The sequence below is a fragment of the Phasianus colchicus genome, chromosome 6 (assembly GCF_987193195.1).
Source record: "Phasianus colchicus chromosome 6, bPhaCol1.hap1.1, whole genome shotgun sequence".
NCBI classification, from domain to species: Eukaryota; Metazoa; Chordata; class Aves; order Galliformes; family Phasianidae; genus Phasianus; species Phasianus colchicus.
The window spans coordinates 2,130,066-2,152,983 of record NC_143441.1 but is presented as its reverse complement, the minus strand read 5'-3'; the positions used below and the strand labels follow the sequence as shown (position 1 = coordinate 2,152,983).

Genomic DNA, 22,918 nt, shown 5'->3' with positions numbered 1-22,918 from the left:
CATTCAATTGACTGTGCTAAGCAGGTATAAAATGACCCTAAAAGTAGCTACCAGGTGGTCACTACCTGTATCCTGTTCTCAAGCAAGGGCAAGTGGGCATACTTAGAGGATGCAGGAGAAGAGGGCAAGCACATATGATATGCTAACTGTGTATGATGCTTCCTCTGAATATTTACCTTCAACCATTTGCAGCACAGACACTTCTCCCGATTAAGTCTTATACTTTATCTTCTATGCCTCTTCCCTAATCAGCTCAACAGAGGGGAGGATCAGGCAATCACCTCTCAAGCGATAGATATTTACAGGACAACAAGACAAGTGAGGCACTGTCCATGGAAGTAGATTATTTTGTGTCTTGTACTGTGAAATGTGTGCATTTCTATCTTCTAAAAAAAAATCCCTGCAAATGAAAAAGCCCTCAGGCTACTTCTTCTCTTCTATGAAGTCTATCAGTGAGTTTTCAGAAGACTTGTTATGTTCCTGGAGACAATGATCTTCATGGTCAAGCAGTGCTTGGAAAGAAAAATGGCAATACCATCATATTTACAACCTGTATGTCCGAAACAACTATTTTCTGATGTTCATGCTTGCTACTGCAATGTTTTTCCCTTTCTTTGTTCTCTGAGGAGGAAAGCTCGTGAAAATTTCTCTAAACTCAGATGACTGACCTGCTTATTCAGATCCATCATAGAAAAGTTCTTGGTACCAGATACAGATTTTTCATGTAAAACACATATTTTCTCCTCCCGCCTTTTTCTTTGTAAACCTCCTAATCTGACATACCAGGGATGCCAAAAGCAAAGCAATTAAAACTTCTTTAAAAACACAGACCCTAATGTGCAGTGCTGCTGCCATTGGTGCATTCTGACAGATGGGAGCAGAACTGTACCCTCTACCCAGTGTCTGTTGGTGGGGAACCTGGAGGTGCCAGTGACAGACTTCTCCTCCTCATGATCTGGCTGTATTTTAACATCCATCCTATCTGCTCTCTTCCCAGTTGGCTGTGGTAGCTTATGCAGTTGTGCACAGAACAAATGCTGTGATGGGAATAGTCTGTGTGTTAAGTGCAGAGGATTACCTTGAAGGTCACAAAAAGCACACAGCTGGTGCAGAATGCAGCTGCCTGCTTCCTGAGGATACGGGTGCTGATAGATGGTGAGGCACTCACCATCATGTGTGGAAATGGATCACAGATTGTGGAAAAGGGTAACGGCCTCCACACATCAGTCTGTAATCAGTGATTGCCACTCACTTTGCCATTTGTTTTGCCCAATCATATAACAAAGCCTTCTGCCCTCTCAGAGGGAGACAAAGGGTAAGCATGTGATGATTTTTGCAAATTACAAACCCATCTGCATGGCAACCAAAATAGGTCGGGTCAACACTTGAGAAGCTACTTCTCAAAGTAAATGATTTTGTGTAATTGGGCTGAGCATAATCTGCAGCCTCCAGACATGCTGTGACTGTGATTTGCAATATCTCTGACAATTATTGTTTTTGGATCACTACAGCATTTTATAGATAGCTAGATGATCCTTTGCACTCAGAAATGCAGTAAGATTCCTTTATCAAGATAAGCCATGTTGGCCGAAACCACTAACCTTAAGGAAGGAGAGATCACGGTTATGTTCCACATAGGTAATCTCCAGGTTACTCAGCACCACTTCACAGTTGTTGTACATTCTCTGCAGGCTGGTGAAATGGTCTTCCACGTGCCCCAGCTGGGTCAACTTGTTATTTGTACCTTGACAGACTGTGGAAGAAAGAAGAAAGCTTCATAAAGTAAATCAAGAACAACTACGGAGAGTTGAACAACTCCAAAACGTGTTGCCCATCCAGTTTTTACAAGAATCACCGTAACTGAAGCATCAGCACAGTGAAAAACACAGATGTGTCTACTATGCATGAACCTAATGGTAATAGCACTGGGAGCATACAACATTTCCTAGGCAAGCAGATGCACCAGCACTATAAACAAGCAAGCCCCAGAAACTCTGCACTCATCCACCTAACATTAAAACATCTTTATATTATTGCAATACAGAGGAAGGGAGAGTAATACATAAATAAATCCTAAAGTAGACTTCAAAACACCTTTCAGGTAGAAAACTTCAACCCAACTTGGCTCTTGGGTGGGATCAAAAGAAGACCTTCATCTCATCATTATTATAATGTATGTCAGGCCTGATCTCAAGAAATTATGCCTTCTCAGAGCCATAATTTTGAGAAACATCAGTTACAAACTGCAACACCATTGTATGGGGTGCCATAAAGCAAATAACAAATATACTTGACAGAGCTGGATACAAGTTTCAGAGGGAAGACACCTGTTGAAGATTTACCAAACAATTGATGTTTCACTAGCAGGAAAAATAACTTAATAATCTATGATAAAAACATATTTATCTACTGCCAAAACCATTCATTGAATGCATGTTACTTCTCAGTACAGTCATCAGCATTAAGGAGCTACAGTGACGAACTACAGACGAAATACTTTTCATCTGTGTTTGAAACAGGTCATTCACTTACATTCCTCAGTTATTTCTCATTATAAATCTACATAAGCATTATTGTATTTGTGATCAGAGTGGCAACTGTACATGGGAGTATCTTAACAGGGACTGTGATTACATCACCTACAAGAGCATGAAGTGTAGAAAATTACCCTATTTATATTTGCCTCAATTTTCTGTAATGGATGAGAATTTCCTAGGCAGGATTTTCTGCTCCAGTTTCAAAGTTAACTGATTAAATGTGTTCATGTTTAAAATCTGCATCTGAGTTCTTTGGCATATGGGACAGATTATTAGCCAGAGACACCGGAGAGGTCTTATTCTGTGGCATGATCATGCTTTGAGTGTATAAAGTTAGGAAAATTGTCACATATTGGTCTGCACTGGAAAATGCATTGCTGTCGGGGATGCGAGTGAAGAGGCCTTGCACTGTTTGGAAAAGTATGAGTTCTACCAGACTTCTTCTAGAATTTTAAGCAATGTTATTGTCCAGCTAAGATAAAAGCATGGATTAGGGAAGAACATGAAACTCAAGACAGGTTCTATGCAGAAGCTGCAGTTTTTACACTACAGCTTGAATGGAAAGATGGATGGAAAGAGCAGTCCTCTATGGCTTTGTCTTCCAGGCCCATGCCTACCATCTACCAACTATACAGCTGTGGAACCAGAGACAAGCAGGTCACCAAAATGAGCCCCAGGGAAACAGCATGCCTGCAGATCTCTTCACTCGGGCTCACAGAAGAGCTAGAGCTCTGAAGATGGCTCAGTTGACCCAAAAAGCACAGCCTTTTTCACTGCTTCCTAATAGTGAAACAGCAGGCTGAAGGCATGGTTCCTCACGCACTTCTCCCTCTCTCGTGGGACTGCTCACTGAATCATGCCAAAGAGTTGATCCAAGCCCCTAATAATGCAGAACAATAAATAAGTAAATGAAATGAGGGTTTTTTCAGCTCAAGAAAGCTCATCAATTTGGGTCACCGTGGTGTTCCATGTACTTCTGTGTTGGAAACAGCTCTTACTGTTTCCAGTAGTACAGGAGTACATAGTCAGCAGAAGTTCCTTGCCAGCCTGTGAGGTCATGGAAGGAAAAGTAGACATAACAAGCTCTGAAGAGGCTTCATGTTGGTCCACCAGGACTTGCTATCTTTCCCTGTCCTATGAGGACAGACAACTTTGATGGCTTCCTACCAAACGTGTCTTAAACCATATGCAAGATATATCCCCTCCATCAGATGCATCATGTCCTCTATGCAGTAAACAGAAAATATAGGACAAACATTTGTTAAGATCTGGGGAGCAAAAGTAAATAGTTTGCTTCTGTTAAGATACGGGCAACAGCATTCTGACCACCACATAGCAGCTCCCCTCATAATTTTTTGTTTCCTCAAATACATATGGGGCCAAACACTAATTTGCCATAAAAAGATCTAACTGTATAAAAAAAAGTTAACTTCGTTACAGTAATACCAACCAAATGAGAACCAGGGTCATAAGTAGTATATGCTGAGAAAGTTGAATCAAACAGAAGAACATAAATCCATGGAGCAATGTTATTGAACTCAGGCTAATCTGCTGCATAATTTCCCAAATAAAAGGTTTCAAAAGAAAAAAGAATGACTTGCTTACACGTGATAAATAATACTATCCTGCAATTTCTCTTCTTATGAAAACCATGTTCTGAAAAGATACGTGCTATAATTATCTGGATATAATACATGCACGAACACTATTCTGGCCAGAGGGGAAAAAAACCAAGACAAACTGCAGATCAGAATCTTCAGAAATAGGCAATGCAGACTGAGATTGCACGTATCAGGTAAATATAGCAGGTCATTTCTTCTAGCCTATGCCAAGCATCCACACGGGTCACACAGGCAATAGAGGCAGTCTAGCACAGTGTAATACGGGCCTCTTCAGCAGAGTTCAAAGTGGGGCACGTACACATGAGTGGATGGAAGAATTATATTATGATTTAACATCTGTTAACATTGATCTGTGCCCTTCACAGATTTTGATGCCAGCAATGTTTATTATATACTTTTGTTTCAGTGAGTAACAGAGCAAACTATCCAGTGCAAGGAGTCTGTGGAGGGAATGGATTCTTCCACAGTACTGCTGAGTAGTGTGGTAGCATACTCCACATAATAAATCCCCAATGAGGACATTAGGCATGGCTCCAGCACGTTTTAGATAAAAGTGAAAATGAAGAAAAAACCGAGAAGTTTTCTGATAGCAATTCAGGGTGAGATTGTTCCCAGGCAGTAGAAAAGCTGAGATCGAGATCTGAAAAGTGGGCTGATCTCTAAAAGAGGGAAGTTTTGCTCTGATCTGCTGGGTTACTGTAACAAAAATGCAGCCAGTGTGGAAATATTGCTGCAAGGCAGCAGTGTGGGACACCAGAGAGCAACTTCATTTCTATGGGATGTTATTCTTAGCAAATGTACTGGACTTCCTAAATGTCAGTGCAGAGTCAGCGTTGAGTCATTTACAGTATTACCTCAACAGATGGCCTAAAAGTAATGCTTGCTCCCTACTGTACCTCAAACTGAACTGCAAAGTAGCATTTCTAGGTGATGCAACCTCTGCAACCCTCTGATTCCTCATCTTCTAGGACAATCGAAAAGGTCATTGGTTCCTGCTGAGACTATTGCTGTGCAAACAACTAGGGCGAAACGAAAGCATTTCCTAAATTACATTTTTCCACAGGCAGTTTTAGGGGCACAGAATGCACCCGCCCCTCTGCAATGCTAAGTGGCTATATCCTCCCAAATTCATTCAATCTCAAATTCAATAAGCTGGTCCCTACAGTGATTGTACCAATACAAGTGAAATCTCTTTTCATCTTCTTCTCAGAAAATCTCTGATTACTGAAGCACCAATCCTGTCATGCATATTGTCCCACACTTGATAAAACCCTGGAGAATGCTTTGAATCCAAATTATCACCAATCCCCAAACCATCAGTTGTTTCTGTTCGAGTTTTGCCTGATTTACCCTCTTGCTGCTCTGACACACACATTGAAATGATAACTCAATAAGGCAATTTCAGAGACATGCAAGTCCATTTTCATGCTTCATACATCACTGATAGCTCTATTCTACTTGGCATAATAAACGTGTATGTTTTTTTCTGCCACTAATGATAATGCAAAACCTGCAGAAAAGAGATCTTTTGTTTAATCTGCCAGAATATTTATTATAAGTCCTTCCTTCTCACTCACTTGCAAGTTCATTTTTGATTCATTCTGGCATTTCTTGGAAGAGCAGTACCTTGCAGGGATCTTGCTCCAGATGCAGAGCTGCCTCCAGAGGCCAGGGAGGAAAATGGCTTTGGTATTCTAACAGCAGTGATGCCCAATACTAATTCACTTCAACCAGATTGTGGAAAAGAGAACATTTCAAGTGAACTGGAAACATTTTGTAAGAAATACTGATCAACATGCTTACGTATGGGCAATCACAGATAGGAATGGTTTTGTGTTAATGTATTCACCCCTTACAAGGGCATCCACTGACCTTTTAGAACTTGATGATCTTTGAGGTCCCTTCCAACTCAAGCAGTTCTATTGTCCCCTACTAACTAAATGAGAATCCCCTTGTGTACTCAGGCACAAATTTGGACAGTCTTGTATATTAGACTTTTTTTTTTAAGCAATCCCAAAGCTCTCCCTTACAGCTACTGAACAGTTCCCCAGAGGCCCTCCAGATAGTTGTGGAAACCTGGTATGTGCAGAACTAGCACTGTTAAATGATCTAGAGAACAGCATTTAAGATTATGAGGCAGAATGAGAGCAGACAACATATTTATAATAATAACTATTTCTGATAAAATATTTTCTGCAAAGAAAACAGGAATGAAATGTCAGAGACTCAAAAAAGAAAGTGAATTTTGTTATATGTGATTATTTATATAGTAATACTTCACATATTCCTCAACTTTAGAGAGAGATGTGATGGAGAACTTCCCGTATTACTGAGTTTTGTGTGTATTTTTCATACTGAGTAAGTTTCATGAGAGTAGAAAGACTACATGACACAAAAAGCTGCTGTAATGTGCTTTGAAAAGTTGCAATATGGAAAGGAAAAGCTAGAAAACAAGTGAGGAGTGCTCAGATGCTGGCAGATGTTTTCCCTTGAGAACAGTGGTTGCAAATGTATATAAAAGCTAAAAAGACCAGCTTCATATCAGCTCTTGGGCAGTGGAAATGTCACTACAGAATACAATCATTTTTGCACATACTCAAGTATGGTAATTTGAAACATCATGAAAAACAACCACATGTGGCTGTTTTAAGTCCCTACTCAAAAAGAGTGGTTTAGAGTAATGCAACTACTCAGATTAATTCAGATTTTAGGCACATTGGGAAAAAGCAATGACAAGAGCTCTTAAAAATACTTAGATGGAAGCTAATCGCAAAAGTGACCCAAAACTGGAGCCACAGCAAGGAACAAGACTATGCTCTAAAAGAAAACTTTTTCAGATTGTTTCTTATTTCTATTCACTTGGTGAAAGTAACTTTTCCAGCTAAATCTAATTTAAAGTCACCCCTGCTCCAGTTAAGAGTGGAGATCTGTCCTCTGATGGCAAAAGTCACATCCTAAATTGTAGACACAGAGGCAGCTTGACAGATGGACGACCTGATTGCTCGTGTCTACTTCTAAAAGAATAGGTAATGATATAAAAATCATCTTGCTCCTCAATAAAGACCTCTCCAAAATAAAAGCATTTCTAGCATTTCTAACAATAAGAAATTCTGTCTTATGAATTCCCTACGATTTTTTCCCTCAATATTATTTAGTAATATTTTTGTTTTCCTTCTCTGTTGTTATTATTTAATTCAGCATATATATTCCCTAATGTTCCGAAATCAGTCTTTTCACGGGCTTCAGTGAGAATGGAATGTGGGATTCAATTGTCTCACTGACACAGATGAAAAAATAATAATGACAATGTGGGCTAGTCCAGCGTTTAAACTTTCCCTCCAAATGCCTTACAAAACTACTGTAGGAGGGATAGAGCACAAAACCAAGCTTTTCCGTAAAAACATCGATTTCAAAATGTAAATAAGAGGGTGGGGGTTTTTTCTTTTGTTTTTGTTTTGTTTTGTTTTCCTGGGGAGGTTTTCTAGTGAGATCCTGAAAGATACGTGGTTTTAGACCAGTTTTCTTCAGATAGCTTTGTCAGTGTTCTGTAGGAAATCACTGCTGATTATGTCTGAAGATGACACAAATGCTGGGGCTCTAAATAATAATGAGAGGCAGGTAACCTGCACAGGCTGATTTGTATAACTTAGGAAAACAACCCCTCTGAATGACATTTATCTGAAATATAGTCAAAGGCAAGGTCTCACATCAGACTGTAGGACAAGACTAGAAAATGTGGGCCTACGATGCAATCTTCCTGAGAAGGACTTAGAGGTGAGCAATGCATGGCTTGATGCAGAAGGAAACCACACTCACTGGATGCATCAGCAGGAAAATACCAAGCAAGTAAAGACCTGCAGTCAGCATTCATCTCAAGCTGTGTCCTGTGTGCTGAGAGAGAAGCCTCTGCACTAGAAGGCTCTCCAGTCCTAGTGAAGCAACTTCTTGCAGCACTGGAAATGCCCATCCTGGCTTCAATCATTTTCCAAGATGGGTTCCCCAGACTGATGAGCTGTGCTGTCCACCTAGGACTTGGCTTATGCAAGGGATTTTGTTTACTGGAAGTGCAATTACCAATGAACTCAACAATGAGATATTGCTACAAGAGCAAGGAACCTACGATAACAAGGAAACTTCATAGATATCTGCTACTGCGCAAGCAAATATGCAGAAATGATAATACTTTGTAACTTTTATACACCAATAATTGAATCTGCAGAAAAACACACATCTCCCCCATTTGTCTCCCAGCGCTCTTTGGAGAAACTCAAAGCCACACTTAACGCGTTATTTAAAGTCAACCTTGGATGTGAAGTTCCCCCACAGCAGTTTCTCTGTGTGAACTTGGCAGAGCACAGTGATGATCTTATAGTTCCCAACTCAGAGTGGAGCAATTGAACGTGTATGCCCGAAGATACAAAACTCTTCAAGTTCAAACATGTCTTAAGCAGCATACTGAATGGCAAAGCGACACCAACACTGCAAAGAGCAATGAAGTTTTAGAAACAACTTAAAGGAAATCAAGGGGAAAAGGCAGTGCCAGTGGTACATTTGGTAACAGCAGATACAAGCACTTCTAGCAGGTCATCCAATAGGAAGCACTGTCCACACATCAAGTAATCTCACCTTTGTTTATTTATGCTATATCAAACCCACATACTGACGAAAGTAAGTTCGTTCAGTACTGCAAAACAACCCCCATGTGAATCCCTGAGTCCTCCTAGTGCTTTTCCCACAGATAGGCCAATCAGGTAGCACAGCTCCTGGCTAATAGCCCTTCAGCTCTCCAGTTTTGCTGCGAATGTTCCAAAAAGTCTGCGTAAAGACCAGCACCAAGTGGCCAGAAGACCTACAACACAGCTCACTGAGCCTTTAATTCTGAGAGATATTCACGGCAGGGGTGTGGCATTTTGAGATCTGCACCAGAATATATCAGGAAACAAGAAGACGACAACAGATACACAAGCTTGTGCCTTGTCATCTGAGAAAATGCATTCTTTGTCATTTGTTCCAGCAACATCCAAAGAGCAGCAGAATTTTATAGCATAATAAAAAGAAAATATACCCATGAAAATGTGAGACTAGTGACTAACTACATCACAACTGAATTGTTTAAAACAGTCTCAAAATGAATTAAAACTTGGGAAACAAAATTTAAATGAAATGATGCTGTGAACATTTTACCATGTAGGGTTTCTTAAGATACTGCAATCGCATATGTCCATTTGTACTTTCCAATTAAAAGAAAACAACTGTTTCTCTTGATTTACGCTAAATTGAGCCTTTTATTGTAACAAATTTTAGTCTTCACATATGTAGTTCTCTCTCTCGAGCCTCTCTCTTGAGGCTTTGGTTCTAGGTGAGCATTCACATGCAAACTCAAAAAGGGTAAGATAAACCAATCACATCTGATTCCAAGTAGAAGACTAACAGTTGCTATTACAAATGCAACATATTCTCAATTTTTAACCTATAAATACTTATATAAATGCATACATACTTATATGATCTCTAGAGACTGCAAAACATACGGAGCACAGGAGCAACCACGCAGGTTTTGTTTACCGCCTTGAGCCATGCATGCCCACACTCCATGGGAAGCACATTCACTTCCATGCACAACCCTGTCCTCCAAAGTCATGCAAATACTGCCAGCATGGTGAATCCAGCCTCTGGGGCTGCATCGCTCTGTCAATGCACAGTGCTTGCTCTGAAGCTGGTCTGTAGAAAGTAACTCTTTGCAAATTTCAGCCTCACACAGATTCAAGCAGGAAAGCTACAGAAAGAGGGAGTCACGCTCCCAAAATTCCCAGGAAACATCTTGTCCCTTAAGAATGAGATCGCTTTCTTGAGTGAGGCTAAAACAAGACAGGACCAAGATAAACAGCATCTGCTCCTTTAAACAATAAAGGTACTGTTGTTATCTGTACTAACAGAGCAAACAGGCCCTGTCAAATAACTAAGAAAAATAAGTAAAAGCTGATAAATTTAAAAGGTTGTATTCATGGGAATGAACATTACAGTTAACACTTACGTTAGGGTTTCCAGTAGAAATTTGGATACTTGCACATGTTGACAGGCAAGCAAGTTAATGCATGCCGCATGGGTTTGAAAAAACTCCAATAATATTTAAGTTTAAAAGGAATAGCTGAAGAGCGTATTAAATGTACATATGCTCCGGATTGCTTTTTGATCTTCATTTAAGCCTTGACTAAAAGGAGAGACTCTACTGAAATCAATTGGATCTGAGTCAAGCTCTTATTTTGCTTAATTTAGCTGTGTGAAATTCAATAAATGAGGTAAACAGACATACCACTCTTTTATTTCTGGAAGAAGGAGAGCTAAAACTATGTTTTGAAAGCACCACTAAACAGCCACAAAGTGATTTAACAGCACTTGGGTAAGTTTGGAAGACAGAGACCAATTTATCTTCAACAGTCTGGGAAGGAAAAACATCCAATTTGGACATTGCAACTGTATATGTTGCATGTTACAGCAAGTGCCCTGCTTTTAGAGTTGGCCTTATTTAGCAATACAGAATCTCAGCAGCATTTAATGCCAGATTTCAGTTCTGTGAAGAAATGTAAACAAGTTTGAACATTTTAAAATGTACTTGAAATGCACAGTACAATACATTACAGGCTGTTCACACTCTGAAAAGATTCCCTCTTCATCTTGATCTGAACAGTGAGCTTCTGCCCTACAACCTGAGCTCAGAGAAGCACTCCTTGTGCTCCTTCACCCTTTTCAGCAAATGAACTCCCCAGTGGCTCAGTGGTGAACTCAGAAACTCTGCAATCCAAACTGCACAAAAATAATGCTATATTAGATAAACTTCTGCTAATGCTCTCAGAGTTGTACGTTCATAATGCAAGGTCACAGAAGATGAGACAATTGAGTTAATCTTTTGTTTGAATGCGTTACAGAACAGGGCACAGACACAAATTTTATTTCTCTCTGATCTTGCCAAGACAGCCCTCCCACTTCCATGTACTTCTTTTACTCTGTCACTGCAGAAGAAACATATGCCTTCTGCGTGAAGTATTTTGAGGCCCACATGTGCAATGGGCTGCACAAAAGCCTATCAAATAACTGTTATTGTGGTAGACTTTTGAAGATGCCTTACTTACCTTTTGTCTTTGAAAACACTAATGGAGGAAACATTAACAAATTGATTAAATAAATTATCTTCTTTTCCAAAAAGAATTAAAGTGTGGATTTGTCAAAGGCATCATCCTGTAACAATTTTCTTTAGGTGAAATTATTAATTTATCACAAGGATGAATGCAGCTGCTAAATTAGATTCTGCAGCTCCTGTGCCCCCTCAGTTTGAGGAACAATGTTGATTTTGTGTCTCCCTGGATCAGTTCCGCACAGCCAGGTAGGCAAAAATCCATGCACCTTTCTTAAACACAAAAAACCTACATGCAAATATGATAATCCACTTAACATGCAGACGTAAATCTCATGGACAGAAAGTTGTCAGAAAGAAGTTGCTGTATCAGTTAAATAAAAAGGGAATAAATGCCCCTCTTCTATGGAAAGCAATTACATTAGCTACAGTGTAAGTTAAAACATTGAGTGCAAAAATTTTATTGGTAGCAGTCAGTTGTTTATCTTTGCCAAAGATGTCTTGAGGGGAAAAAAGCCAAGCCTTTTACTAGTGCAGCAAAACACGTGTAGAGACATGAAAACTTGCTGTAAGCCTGACTGAATTCACTTCTGTTCCTATCTGCTTCAGCACTCCTGCCACGTTTGCTTTGAGAAAGATTGAATTCAGGTGGCCAGGGCTTTCTGAAACCCACAGACTTTGCTTTTTTTCTAGCTGATCCAGATAATAAGAAGTTGGAGCTGCTGTGTGGGCAGTGGTACCTTCCTGTAGTGTCGATTCTGCTGAAGGGCACCTCCAGCAGTGTGGGTGGATGGATGAACCCAGCACTTCCTTGCCCCCTGTATTTTTTTCTGGGAAGCATCTTTAGCAGAACAACTCACATCACATTTTGCCAAGTTTCTGGGACACTGTGGGGAGGTGATATGTTTTTCTTCAGCCTATCTTTTGTGTGGCAATTCAAGGAAAGAGAGAATTGTTGAGGTAGCATAAACAAGAGAAAAAAAGAATGTAAAGTCAAGGTGACACATTTTTTTGAGATCCACTGCTTGAAGTATTTTCAAGCTGACTCTTTAAGCATCCAAGGACTGAGTGATAAAAACATCAGAAAAATAATAACTACGCAAGGCATGCATTTATGAAAGACTGCATAAAAAAAAGAAATCACACTTATTTTTCCATGATATGATGTTAACTCATGAAGTATCAATTTTGGCCACCACATCCCAGAAAGTTTCCAAAACTGCAAAAACAGTCACCTTTTCAGCAAACGGGCATGTCACATGGCCAACTCTCCAATACAACTGGGGATCTGCTCCCCACATTAAGTAACTTCTGATAAGCCTTACTAAAATCATAGCCACCCTATCGTGGCTAAATGACACCTGTCAAATGTTCACAGCCATAGGTTTGTTTGGCTGCCTTTGATGCTTTTGCCAGCCTTCCATCAGAATCTATCACTTCATAGGAGAACTGGATCACCACACTGCATGCAACATGATTCTACTAGCTCCAGGAACAGAGCAGCTTTGTCCTTCAGGGATGCAGATAGGACCCCCAGTACACTCCAGGAGCAGGAAAATATGCATTTTTACAATCAATGAGCAGATTTCAAAGTTAAAGTGAATGGTATGAAAGCAGTGAGGAGGGAGCTGCAAGTAAAGAGGTGGAAACAGGAAAACATAAAGATTGGAAACAGAGCAGGGGCATCAGAGGTCACCTCCCATCCTACAGCTTGCTCGAGCTCAGGTTCAGCCTAATTAAACCTGGAGATCCTCTGCAGTAGTGAGGGGTGTCTGTATCATCCCTGACTTACATGAGCGTAAGTGAGAGGCAAATCAGGTCTGTTTGCTTCCCGATCATGCTAGCTTCTGTAGAAAGCTGGAGGGAAATGGCGCTTTCATTGAAATCAGTAGGAATTGTCTCACCACAATTCAATACATATGTGCTTTTTGTTCAAATGCTCTCAGCTTAGTTTTCTTTCTCAAGAAGTTCTTCTCATGAGAAATACTCTCTTTCTCACTTGCCTTGTATTCAGCCCTAAACAAGCTTGGAAACAAATACCCATCTTGAACAAATCAAGCTATTTCTCCCACAGACTGGGTAATAAAGTATTTTGTAGTGCTCGGTGTGAGAGCATGGTGCTACACTGACCAGTCTCCCCCTCAAAAAAAAGTGAAACAGCCTTCTTCCCAAAATCAGAAATATTTTCTTTTTAAGTTTGCCTTACAAAACCCAAATGACAAAGCATTTAGGAGATTTTACACAGTGGGAATAGAGAGCTGCATGTAAATTATGCTTCACACCAGTGGAAAGTGGACATAAGAAATCAGAACTTGTTTCTCAGAATTCCCTTTTTAAGTGTTACTGAAGCAAAGATGGAGAATCTGCCACTGAACAGTAAAGTTTCCAAGCCTACTATGCCTTTACAGAAGGAACGTCCTGAAGTAATGAGAGCACAGTTTTCCCAAATACTTAATTCCAGTGTTAGTTGCTGTATAAGGGCACCTTTAGAGGCCATTTCACTTCAGAATGACTTCACTTCGTTGCACAAGGCTGCAATACTTTGAAGGACACTATTAAACAAAACAGAATGAGGTTTTAAAAATAACAGTGATAAAAGAAGAAAAAAGAATGGCGGGCTTAGAATGGACATAAAACTGCTGGTAGATGCAATACATTCTCACTCAGCTTAAAATCTCCCAAAAGGTTCTGGTACAGGAGCTGAGAAAATCCATGGGAAAATCTTACTTGTGATTTGAGTACATAACAGCTATAGGACACATCTTTGCTTTCACTACATTTGCTTTTACAAGGCTGTCTCTCATAAAAAGATTTTGTATTTTAGCTTTTGGATTTCAAAATGAAATTTATTGAATACTTTCAGGAGTTTGCCAAAATTATTTTTCACTAAAAGACAGTGCTGCTACATTCTGTTGGAGTCTCCCAATAAATGACAATGCAGTTTATTCCTGAGGGAATAAGCTCTGACAACATGTACCTATTCCATGCTATATACATGCTCCTAACACAGCCCAGGAAAGAGAATATGGGTCCAACAGTAAATCCAGTGTGATCCTAGGACGTTGTTTTTTCCTCCATAAGTTGAAGCTGGCAGCAGCAGGGGAGTCCCATGTCCTACGTGACTGCATTTCACATGATGCGACTGAAGCACAGTATGCTGGAACACAGTAAAATTCCTTGTTTCTGGAATGCAAGGAAAGCTGGCTTTCTTGGGAGGAAGCAGTCTTATCCAGACCTACGGGGATGCTCATCAACAGCAAATACTATTCTTATCTGCTACATGTCTTCAAGCATGCAAAATTGCCAGCTCTTCTAATTTTCTGTTTAATTGCATTACCTCAAAATCTGGCTTCCCATCAGCAATGCAGAACACACTCTATGCTTCAAAAACAAAAACTCACATGGTGGAAACCTGCACTGACCAAGATCAGTGACCATGGTAAAAATGACGTTGCTGGAAGTTGTGACAGCAATACTGATGCTTTCAAAAATTCTGCCTTAAAGCCTGACTCCTCTGTTTTTACTTTTAAGCTTCTTCTTTAGACCCAAACTTGTCTCTAAGTAATTGCATCCTGTAACACAGAACTGGAAGGCCGTGTCTTCATGAAAAAAAAAATCTTTATTATGCAAAAACTTAGAGAGGTAAGAGGATTTCAATATCAATGGATAAATATGTGTATGTCTCAAACAGAGCACTGGAAACATTTTTTCTTAGCAGAGGAATGCTTTTAGGTCTCTGTGGTTATTATTGCAAAAGTGTGTCATCATCTCATGCATTCCAAGTCACCACTTAAAGTGCTTCCTCACTATTTATTGTACGGACCAGTGGCTTTCAACCTGCACTCTGCATCTCCTTGGGAGTCTCCAGACCATTTTTGCACCCATGAAAGATAAAAAAGGAAAGCAGGCTTACATTCACTAAGCAGAGGTCTGTGCCCTGCTGCCCTCGGAAATACTGTAGGTGCCTGCATACTGAGCAAGACTGTAAACCACTGGGACGCACAATCCCACTCCAAATGTGCTGTGTACACCTTTCAAGCAGCTCCTTCTGCTCCAACCCTCACAGAACATATAAACACACATATATATATTTTATTATATACAATATATACTGAATAGGCTTCCTGAAGTATATACGAGTCTCCCTGCAGTACTTAAAAGGACAACTAAGCTTGTAATTCTTGGGCTTGGCATGTAAGATTAAACTGTCATTTCACAGACAAAAAGAATGCATGTGCCTAATTATGATTAAAAGTAGAACAGTGAAATTGGGCAATGAGCATTTTAGTTGGTAGAAAGTCAGCTCTGCTGCACTGAAGCATCACAAGCCCCCGGTGTCTCTGCCCAGTGACCCCATCAGCACTCTCAGTGAGCCTGGAAACTGCAGCTACCACTGCGTGCTCCTGTGGAGCATGGGTAGCCTGACAGAAAGCATCTTTTACTGTCAAAATGTGTTATTTGGCACTTCATTTTTGCTAAATGCTCCTTAGCACGTTTTTGTACATCTCTTGTTCAGCAAACACACACAAACAGACTACAGAGGACAGGCAGCTTTTTAGTTTGCAAAACTGGAAATCAGAAATAGGTGAGAAGACTATTTATATCCTTTTGTTTTCAGACACTCTCTCTAAAACGTATACCTGTCTAAGAGTAAAAATAAATGCTGTCTCTGCTTCCACAATAGTTTATTGTTACATAAACCAGACACTGCGACAATTTCCTTGCTACAACATGAAAGGCTTGATGAAAAACTACTTGCAAGAAAGGGGGGAGGATCATAGTTGCTTTTTTAATGTTCTTCTAGGACAAACACGTGAGTTAGAAAGTGTAATAATTATTTCTTATCACTCATGTGACAGTACACCCATAAATAAAAGTAACCAGTGTATTTATCAGTGACCTAAAAACATACCTTATCCTCTCTAGCACAATTGGATATTTCCATGAACTCCTCACTCAGTGTTTTTCCTCTACAGTCATGTTCCTGTCTTGATTAGGAAGAAATAAAAGGATTTTTTTTTTTTTTTTTTTTTTTTATGAAAAGCACATGATTTTCTTTAGCTCTGTTGTGAGATATTTACTACAAAACACATTCTGCAAATATAGCTCAGACCAATACAGACAATTTAAACAGCCTGGGAATCTCTTGCTCAAGAGGGCTAAAATATCAAAAGGCAAGTTACAGTGTAAGATCACAATATGGCTTTGACATATAACTTCTGTTTTCTGAGAGATTTAGTGTTTTTTAAATGAAGGAACCATTTAGGTTTTTCAATCTTACAGATATTCCCGAAGACTCGGATGTATTTCTCAAAGTGATTCACTTGCATGTGATTTTAAAAATCAACACTTCCTCTGACAACATTATAGAGTGCCTTAATGAGTGCGTACTCTGACTGGTCACAAACAGCTCATAAGGTATTTCCCCTCCAGAAAGGGCAAATTGGACTGTGACAGGGATATTATGCAAAGTGCTTAAGATGGAGGAGGATGTCACCTACCTTATCACAAACAAGTATTGAATCAAAGAATACTGAAAATATACAGGATAAGTTGCATAAACCGCACAATGTCCTTTGAGTTAAAATAGCATGTTCCCCAGTCTGGTATTTTCTTTTCTAATGCATATGTCAAATCCCACGTTCATTCCATTTATTCATTTTTTGCGTGTGTTTTTTGTTTTTTTTTTTCCCCCTCAGTTTCCACTTATTATATCCCTTCAAGTTAATATTCATCTTCCTCTAAGTTAGGGACCAGAACTGTAGACAGTATTCCTGGTGCAGATTTGGCAGTCTGTTGAAATTGACGTTAACACCTTCCGTACAGTGAGTCCTTATTTTCTTCATAGATACAAGCTGTCTCCTTCCTGCATAAAGCAGAGTCAGTACATGCTTTGTGCTCCGCACAATTTTATCTAATTTCTCTTCCATTTGTTAGCATCCTCCAGTTCTACTTAAATGCTACCAAACCTTCCTCTTTTTTCTCAGTATCTCTCACCTCTCCACTGTGATACTTTGCTGGGACAAACTTATGTCCGATGTCAAGATTCTTAATGAAAATATTTAATTAGACACATCTCAAGAACAATTCTTAAGGAAACCCAGAAGACACCTGTCTCCAAAGATTTTCTGATACAATCTATTGTGTCCTCTTTAATCACCAAATTATCCAAGTTTAAACTTTTATACTAAACTACCTCCTCCAAGATAAGTAGTAATTTCTACTGTTGCATTATTTTACTTAGATTACTCAAGTCCAAGTAAGTAATTATCTCCCTGAAACAAAACAAATAAAACTCAGCCATCTCAAGAAGAAAGACAACCTGGTACAGCTGCTCTTCGATAATGCAATTGAGCTTTTGACTGTTTTGCATTTCCTTTATTGCCTTTAACTTTTCCTCTCCTTTGATACACTTTCTGAAGCTAAGGTCTCAAAGGCAGAGTAATGGTTCTACAGCTGATTTACTTCTTTCAGTCCTTGAGTATATGGGGACATCATTACATTGTGTAAATACTTAGAATTATGATTGCTTGATTCATTAAATTATTTATTATAATTATTTATTAAATTCTTTGCTTTTTAAACAAAGTATTCTGAACTATAATGGGAGTTTAACCCAAGTATGGTGCAACTGGAAGTATTGGGGAAGCTAGAGATGGCACATATCTCATAGTGAGAAATGTGAAAATCCACCAAGAATTATTTTACACGGATACTGGCCTGGTTACGTACCTTTCATTGTTCACCCAAATGTCCTGTATGTCTCTAGTACCATGTAATTCCTTTCACAATGGTAAAATTTAAATTCCTTTCCTGCTCAATCAATGCAATTTTCTGATGTTCAAACCCTTTACAGTGAAATAAGAAAGGCTGGTCTTTTAAATCCAAGTTAATTTTAAAGGGCAGAGATAATATATTTTTTAAAAAAGCTATTCAGATGGTCATATCTGCCACTAAGCTTTTCTGCATCATATCTGATAAATCAGCTTTTCGTAATATATCAGAAAACACTCAGTACTGCCTTCTGTACATTTTGTTTGTAAAGCTCTGTTTACTTACCTGCCACTGTCTGGCTAACTATTAACCACAATTAACTTGATGTGTTTTCTTCTTTGCAAACAAGCCAAATATTTATGAGAAAAATAAAACTTACTCAGTAAGCCAAATGCAAATGTTGTCTCAAGCACAAGCTGACAGGTTGGGGGCAGAGGGTAACAAGGCTCTCTTTCCACATGCAGTAGTTTTTTATTTATTTGTCATGGCGAATTAGAAGTAGGTTCGTAGAACAGCAAAATAATAATAATCTCATAGTTACAGGTTGTCTTAAAAGTACTATTTATACAGTGGTACGTAATCAGTGTATTTCAGGGAGAAAAAAAGCTATTTTCAAGAGCAGCTGACGGAAAAAAAATTAAAATTTACTGAGATTCTAGTAAGTAGTTTTTTTCATTCTGAAGTCCGCTTCCATTTCATGCAGTAAGTAAAAAAATACCTCTGGCAGCACAACAGATGCCACATCCATCAACAACTTCTGTATCTTTTACTAACCTCTCGCTGGCACTCCTCCATGCTTGCTCTAACAGCACAGATGATGGCTTCTGTCTCTTTCATGGTGTTCCTGGGGCAGACCCATAGCACTAAACCTGCTCTGACACATGTTTAATACCCATCATCTCCCTCTACTTAAAAATCACCAGGAATAAAAAGAAGTATAGCTAGCTTCTGTACTAATGGTGTCAAAGATATTCCAGGCTACTGCTGAAATTAAACATGTAAAAGACACTTTAAGTCGATACTGTAAATGCAAAGATTAGTCTTATATCTTTGTCAAGGAGTGGAAGTGTTTCAGCACATACTACATCTAAGCAGAGAGTGCAATTTGAAATAAAATGTTTCACTTTTCCTGATGATGCCCCCCTATTGAAGGATGTTTGTGAAATCATGCCGCCAATCTGTGATTTCCAAACTTATCCACAGTGATAACATAAACAGTAAGCAGCGATTTATCTGCAGGATCAAGCTTTGTTAAAAGAGGAGTGTGAAAAAAATGTACATTTGAAAGCATTCTGTCCCTCGAGGGAGGAGAAAAGCTCATATGTGTGCACAAAATGAACTACGTGCCCCAATTTTTGCTTTTCATTTTGTTCTTTCTGAAAATCTGTGAAATCAGACGAGTTAAAAAAAATAATACTAAAAAGTCTATTTGGTAATTGAATTAACTCACCTTATCTCTTAATAAAGAAAAATTGAGAGATTTGCACAACAAGCTTTATTAATACTAATCACAGCTCAGTGAGCTTCCAGACATCCTTTTAAACTACAGATGATAGCTTTATCAAGGACAATCAGACTTGGCTCTCAGTTATATCAACAGCAAAGCAGAAGTAATGCAAATTTACTCCAGAGTTACATCTCAGGGACAGCACTATGTAAGGACAACTTAAATAAAATCCATCAAGTTAAATCCAAATTCACTGAACTTCAACAAGTTATAAGCAAGAAGAAAATCTAGTCTGTGTGCACTAGTTGTATTGCCACCAGTTATAAAATCCTCTTAAATTCAACATAAACGTGCCTATCCATTGTACCAGTGAAGTCAGGCAGAAAGGAGAATAACTTCTCACTCCTATCTCAGCTAATAGGCAGGTCTGTTTTGATTTTGATTCAACAGTTCTTCAGTAAGATGCTATCCTCGTAGTGGGCAGCAGCCTTGAATTCCTCCTTGCTTCCCTAATGGCTTCCATGTTGGGTTTTCACTGCTGCAGTAAAAACAACTCCTTGGCCAGCCATACCTTCCTGTGCTGTGCCTTTGTAACCACTGTTATTCCTACCAGCAGCATCTGGGACCACGTGCTCTCCTGGATGAAAGGGACTGTATCTGTCTTCGCCATCTATATGAAATCCCCCTTATTTTTATAGAGCTCTGAGGGCCCCAGTCTAAGTGCTGGAAGAAAAGGAGGATATCAATAGAGTTGCTTATACCATTACCAGAGTGTGTATCCACAGTGTAGAAGGGAAGGAAGAACAAAGGAGAATGTGGCAACAATGCCTCAGCAACAATGCTTCTTCCCATGCTTGTGTAAGTCAAAAAGTAACAAACTCTTCCCTAATGTAAACTATCATGCAGTTACTTATTTACTCAGGTACCACTCAAACTTGGGCAGTGCCATGCTGGAATTCAAACACAGCAGGAAGGATGAACTCTGTCCTCATGCATGTTGCTCTGACAGCCAAAAGAGCATAAGCCTTTCAGTAGCAAGAGGGAGAAATGGCTATCCTGCAAATCTTGTTCCATCATTTGTTTTGAAATACACCTCTCTGACAAAGTGAGAGCACAGTATAATAAAGCCAGAAGTCTCCAAAGACAAATGTTCCTATCACCAATAGTGAGGGCCATTTTCCTTGTGATCAATTACTGTTAATCTGTTGCTATCACATCCAAGGCTTTCTCTGCGTGCTTCTTGGTCCCAGGAACTGTTTATTTTGTCTTTTCATTTGACATTTTACCACTGAGATCCAGCTTTTTCTTTTCCTTAAATACATAACTTCTTCAGTTTTTTTCTTCATAAGAATCAGCCATAATGCAGTGAATTAGAAGGCTGCTCAACCCTAACCTTTCAACCCTAACCCTCTCAACATACACCTTAATATAACAAATAGAAAGAGGCAAGAAGAATAAAAGTCTCTTTTAGGAAAAAAGAAGCTCAGGCTAGAATCAGCTCTGTGCTCCCTTTCCACTGTTTGATATCATCATCCAGAAAACCTCAAAAGCAAAATCTGCATTTGTGTCTGAGCTGTCCAAAACCATCTGTAAACTGAAAATCAGAGTGTGACACGCTCAGAATAGATTTATTCAGCGTAAATTTAATATTGAACAGTGGAGCCATTGTTTGCTAATGTGTGGAGTCTTGTGGGTTATCATTTTCTTAAAATGTTTACTTGTGTTTATCCGTTTTCTGGAGGTGTGTTATCTCGTCTTTGACCACTAATAGTGAATCTCTGCCAGTATTACCAAGTGCTAGGCATCACTGAAGTGCCTATTTTCAGGAGCCTTAAGTAAAAACTTTGTGAACAGAGTGACACACAAAAAGACTGTTTAGTTCTCTAAGCTGAATGAAAAAATATTAGGGAAAAAAAAGCCCCAAATAACAACAGAAAAGATATACAGAAATTAAGACAGCCACATTTTATGGTATACTTTATTTCCATTGGCTGATGGCTCTCTTAATGGCAGCTATAAGGAAATGAGGAGTATTCTGGGAAGGTTAGGAGGTGAAAAGTCTGCTTTCTCAGAGTCACCTAGCTTCCTGATGCAAGGGGAGAGGCAAACTTCAAGCTGGGCCCAAAGAATCACAATTGCTCAGAAATGCCTCCTCATCTCCTGGAGCCTACCTACACACTGCTGATAGGCTTGCACTGCTGCTGGGGCTGCCCTGGCTCTGCTCTGCCTGCTCCTGTGCATCAGGAATCAGAGTGCTCCCAAGAACAATAATAACAATAATAAAAGAATTAAACCCTGAGTTTATACTGAGTTGTGTAGCTGGGAACTAAAAACCCCAGTTCACATGGCCACTGAGCCAGCTCCTGGAGTGTAAATAGAAAAACTGAAACCACAAGCAGCAAAGCTATATATAGGAGAAACTTCCAGCCACTCACTCAGTGGATAGGTTTTCACTGGGAATCATCTCCAACTTAAATCTGCTTTTCACATTTAGGGAGAAGCAGATTAACACAACCAGCCTGGATAAACAAGAGTGTTTGCTTTCCCACAGTTATGCGGCTGTTCTGTCATCCCAAGAAATTCAATATGATGAAAAGTGTCCTCAATGCACACCTTGTACCTCATTACAAATTACACCAGTAAGGCCAAGGGAGCTAGATTTCAGGAATTACCCAAGATTTTACTGCTGCTGGTATTATCCAAGTACAGCTCACAGGAAATCTATGTGAGGCCATACAGGAATTACTTACAGGCTTTGGCATCACACTAGTTTCACTATGAAGAAACATGGGGGCACTGCTTGGTCTGCTTGGTAGCAGAGTCCAAGGAAGTCTGAATAAGCTGCTGCCTCTTCGAGCCTCCCCAAAATAAACATGCTAGAGCTATGCAGGTGCCCCTTTGGACATGGATGGAGGAGAATAATCTTGGAGGAGAATAATGCACAAAGTGGGATGAGAATGGAATAGCAGCAACAGAAATAGGTCAGAGTACTTGCAGCCTCAGGAGCAAAGCAAAATCAAAATAGCTCATGGGACTAATCTGCACACTTCACCAAGGCTGCTGATTGTCAGAGATGCTCCAGTGTGAGTGTGGCTTGGCACTGTGTATGACATGCATTTTCCAATGGAGCACAATACAGTTTACTTTCTAATTTCCAAACAACAAAAACACATAGATACAAAATGGCTTCATTAATAATGTCTCTGAAATGACAGGATGATGGGTACAACAGGCCATGTGCCTGGCAACCAAAGTTTGCCCTCACCTACACTGTCCTCTGTCTGACAGAGATAAGGACATGGGGCAGAACAGAGTCCACAGCACACATCAAGCAACAGAAACAATAAATGCAGTCACCTGTGTCCAGAAGCAAACAAACTGTCCGTCATAAGAAACTAGCCTAGTC

General features: G+C 39.5%; 1 protein-coding gene across 2 annotated transcripts in view; it reads right to left on the bottom strand.

Moving 5' to 3' along the window:
* Positions 1–22,918, bottom strand: part of EGFR (epidermal growth factor receptor) — a 150,253-nt gene that overhangs the window by 39,784 nt on the left and 87,551 nt on the right. For both annotated transcript variants that reach the window (XM_031599373.2, XM_031599374.2), the window contains exon 2: positions 1,602–1,753. In XM_031599373.2, coding sequence (XP_031455233.2) covers positions 1,602–1,753 — 152 coding nt within the window. The remainder of the gene's footprint in view (positions 1–1,601; positions 1,754–22,918) is intronic.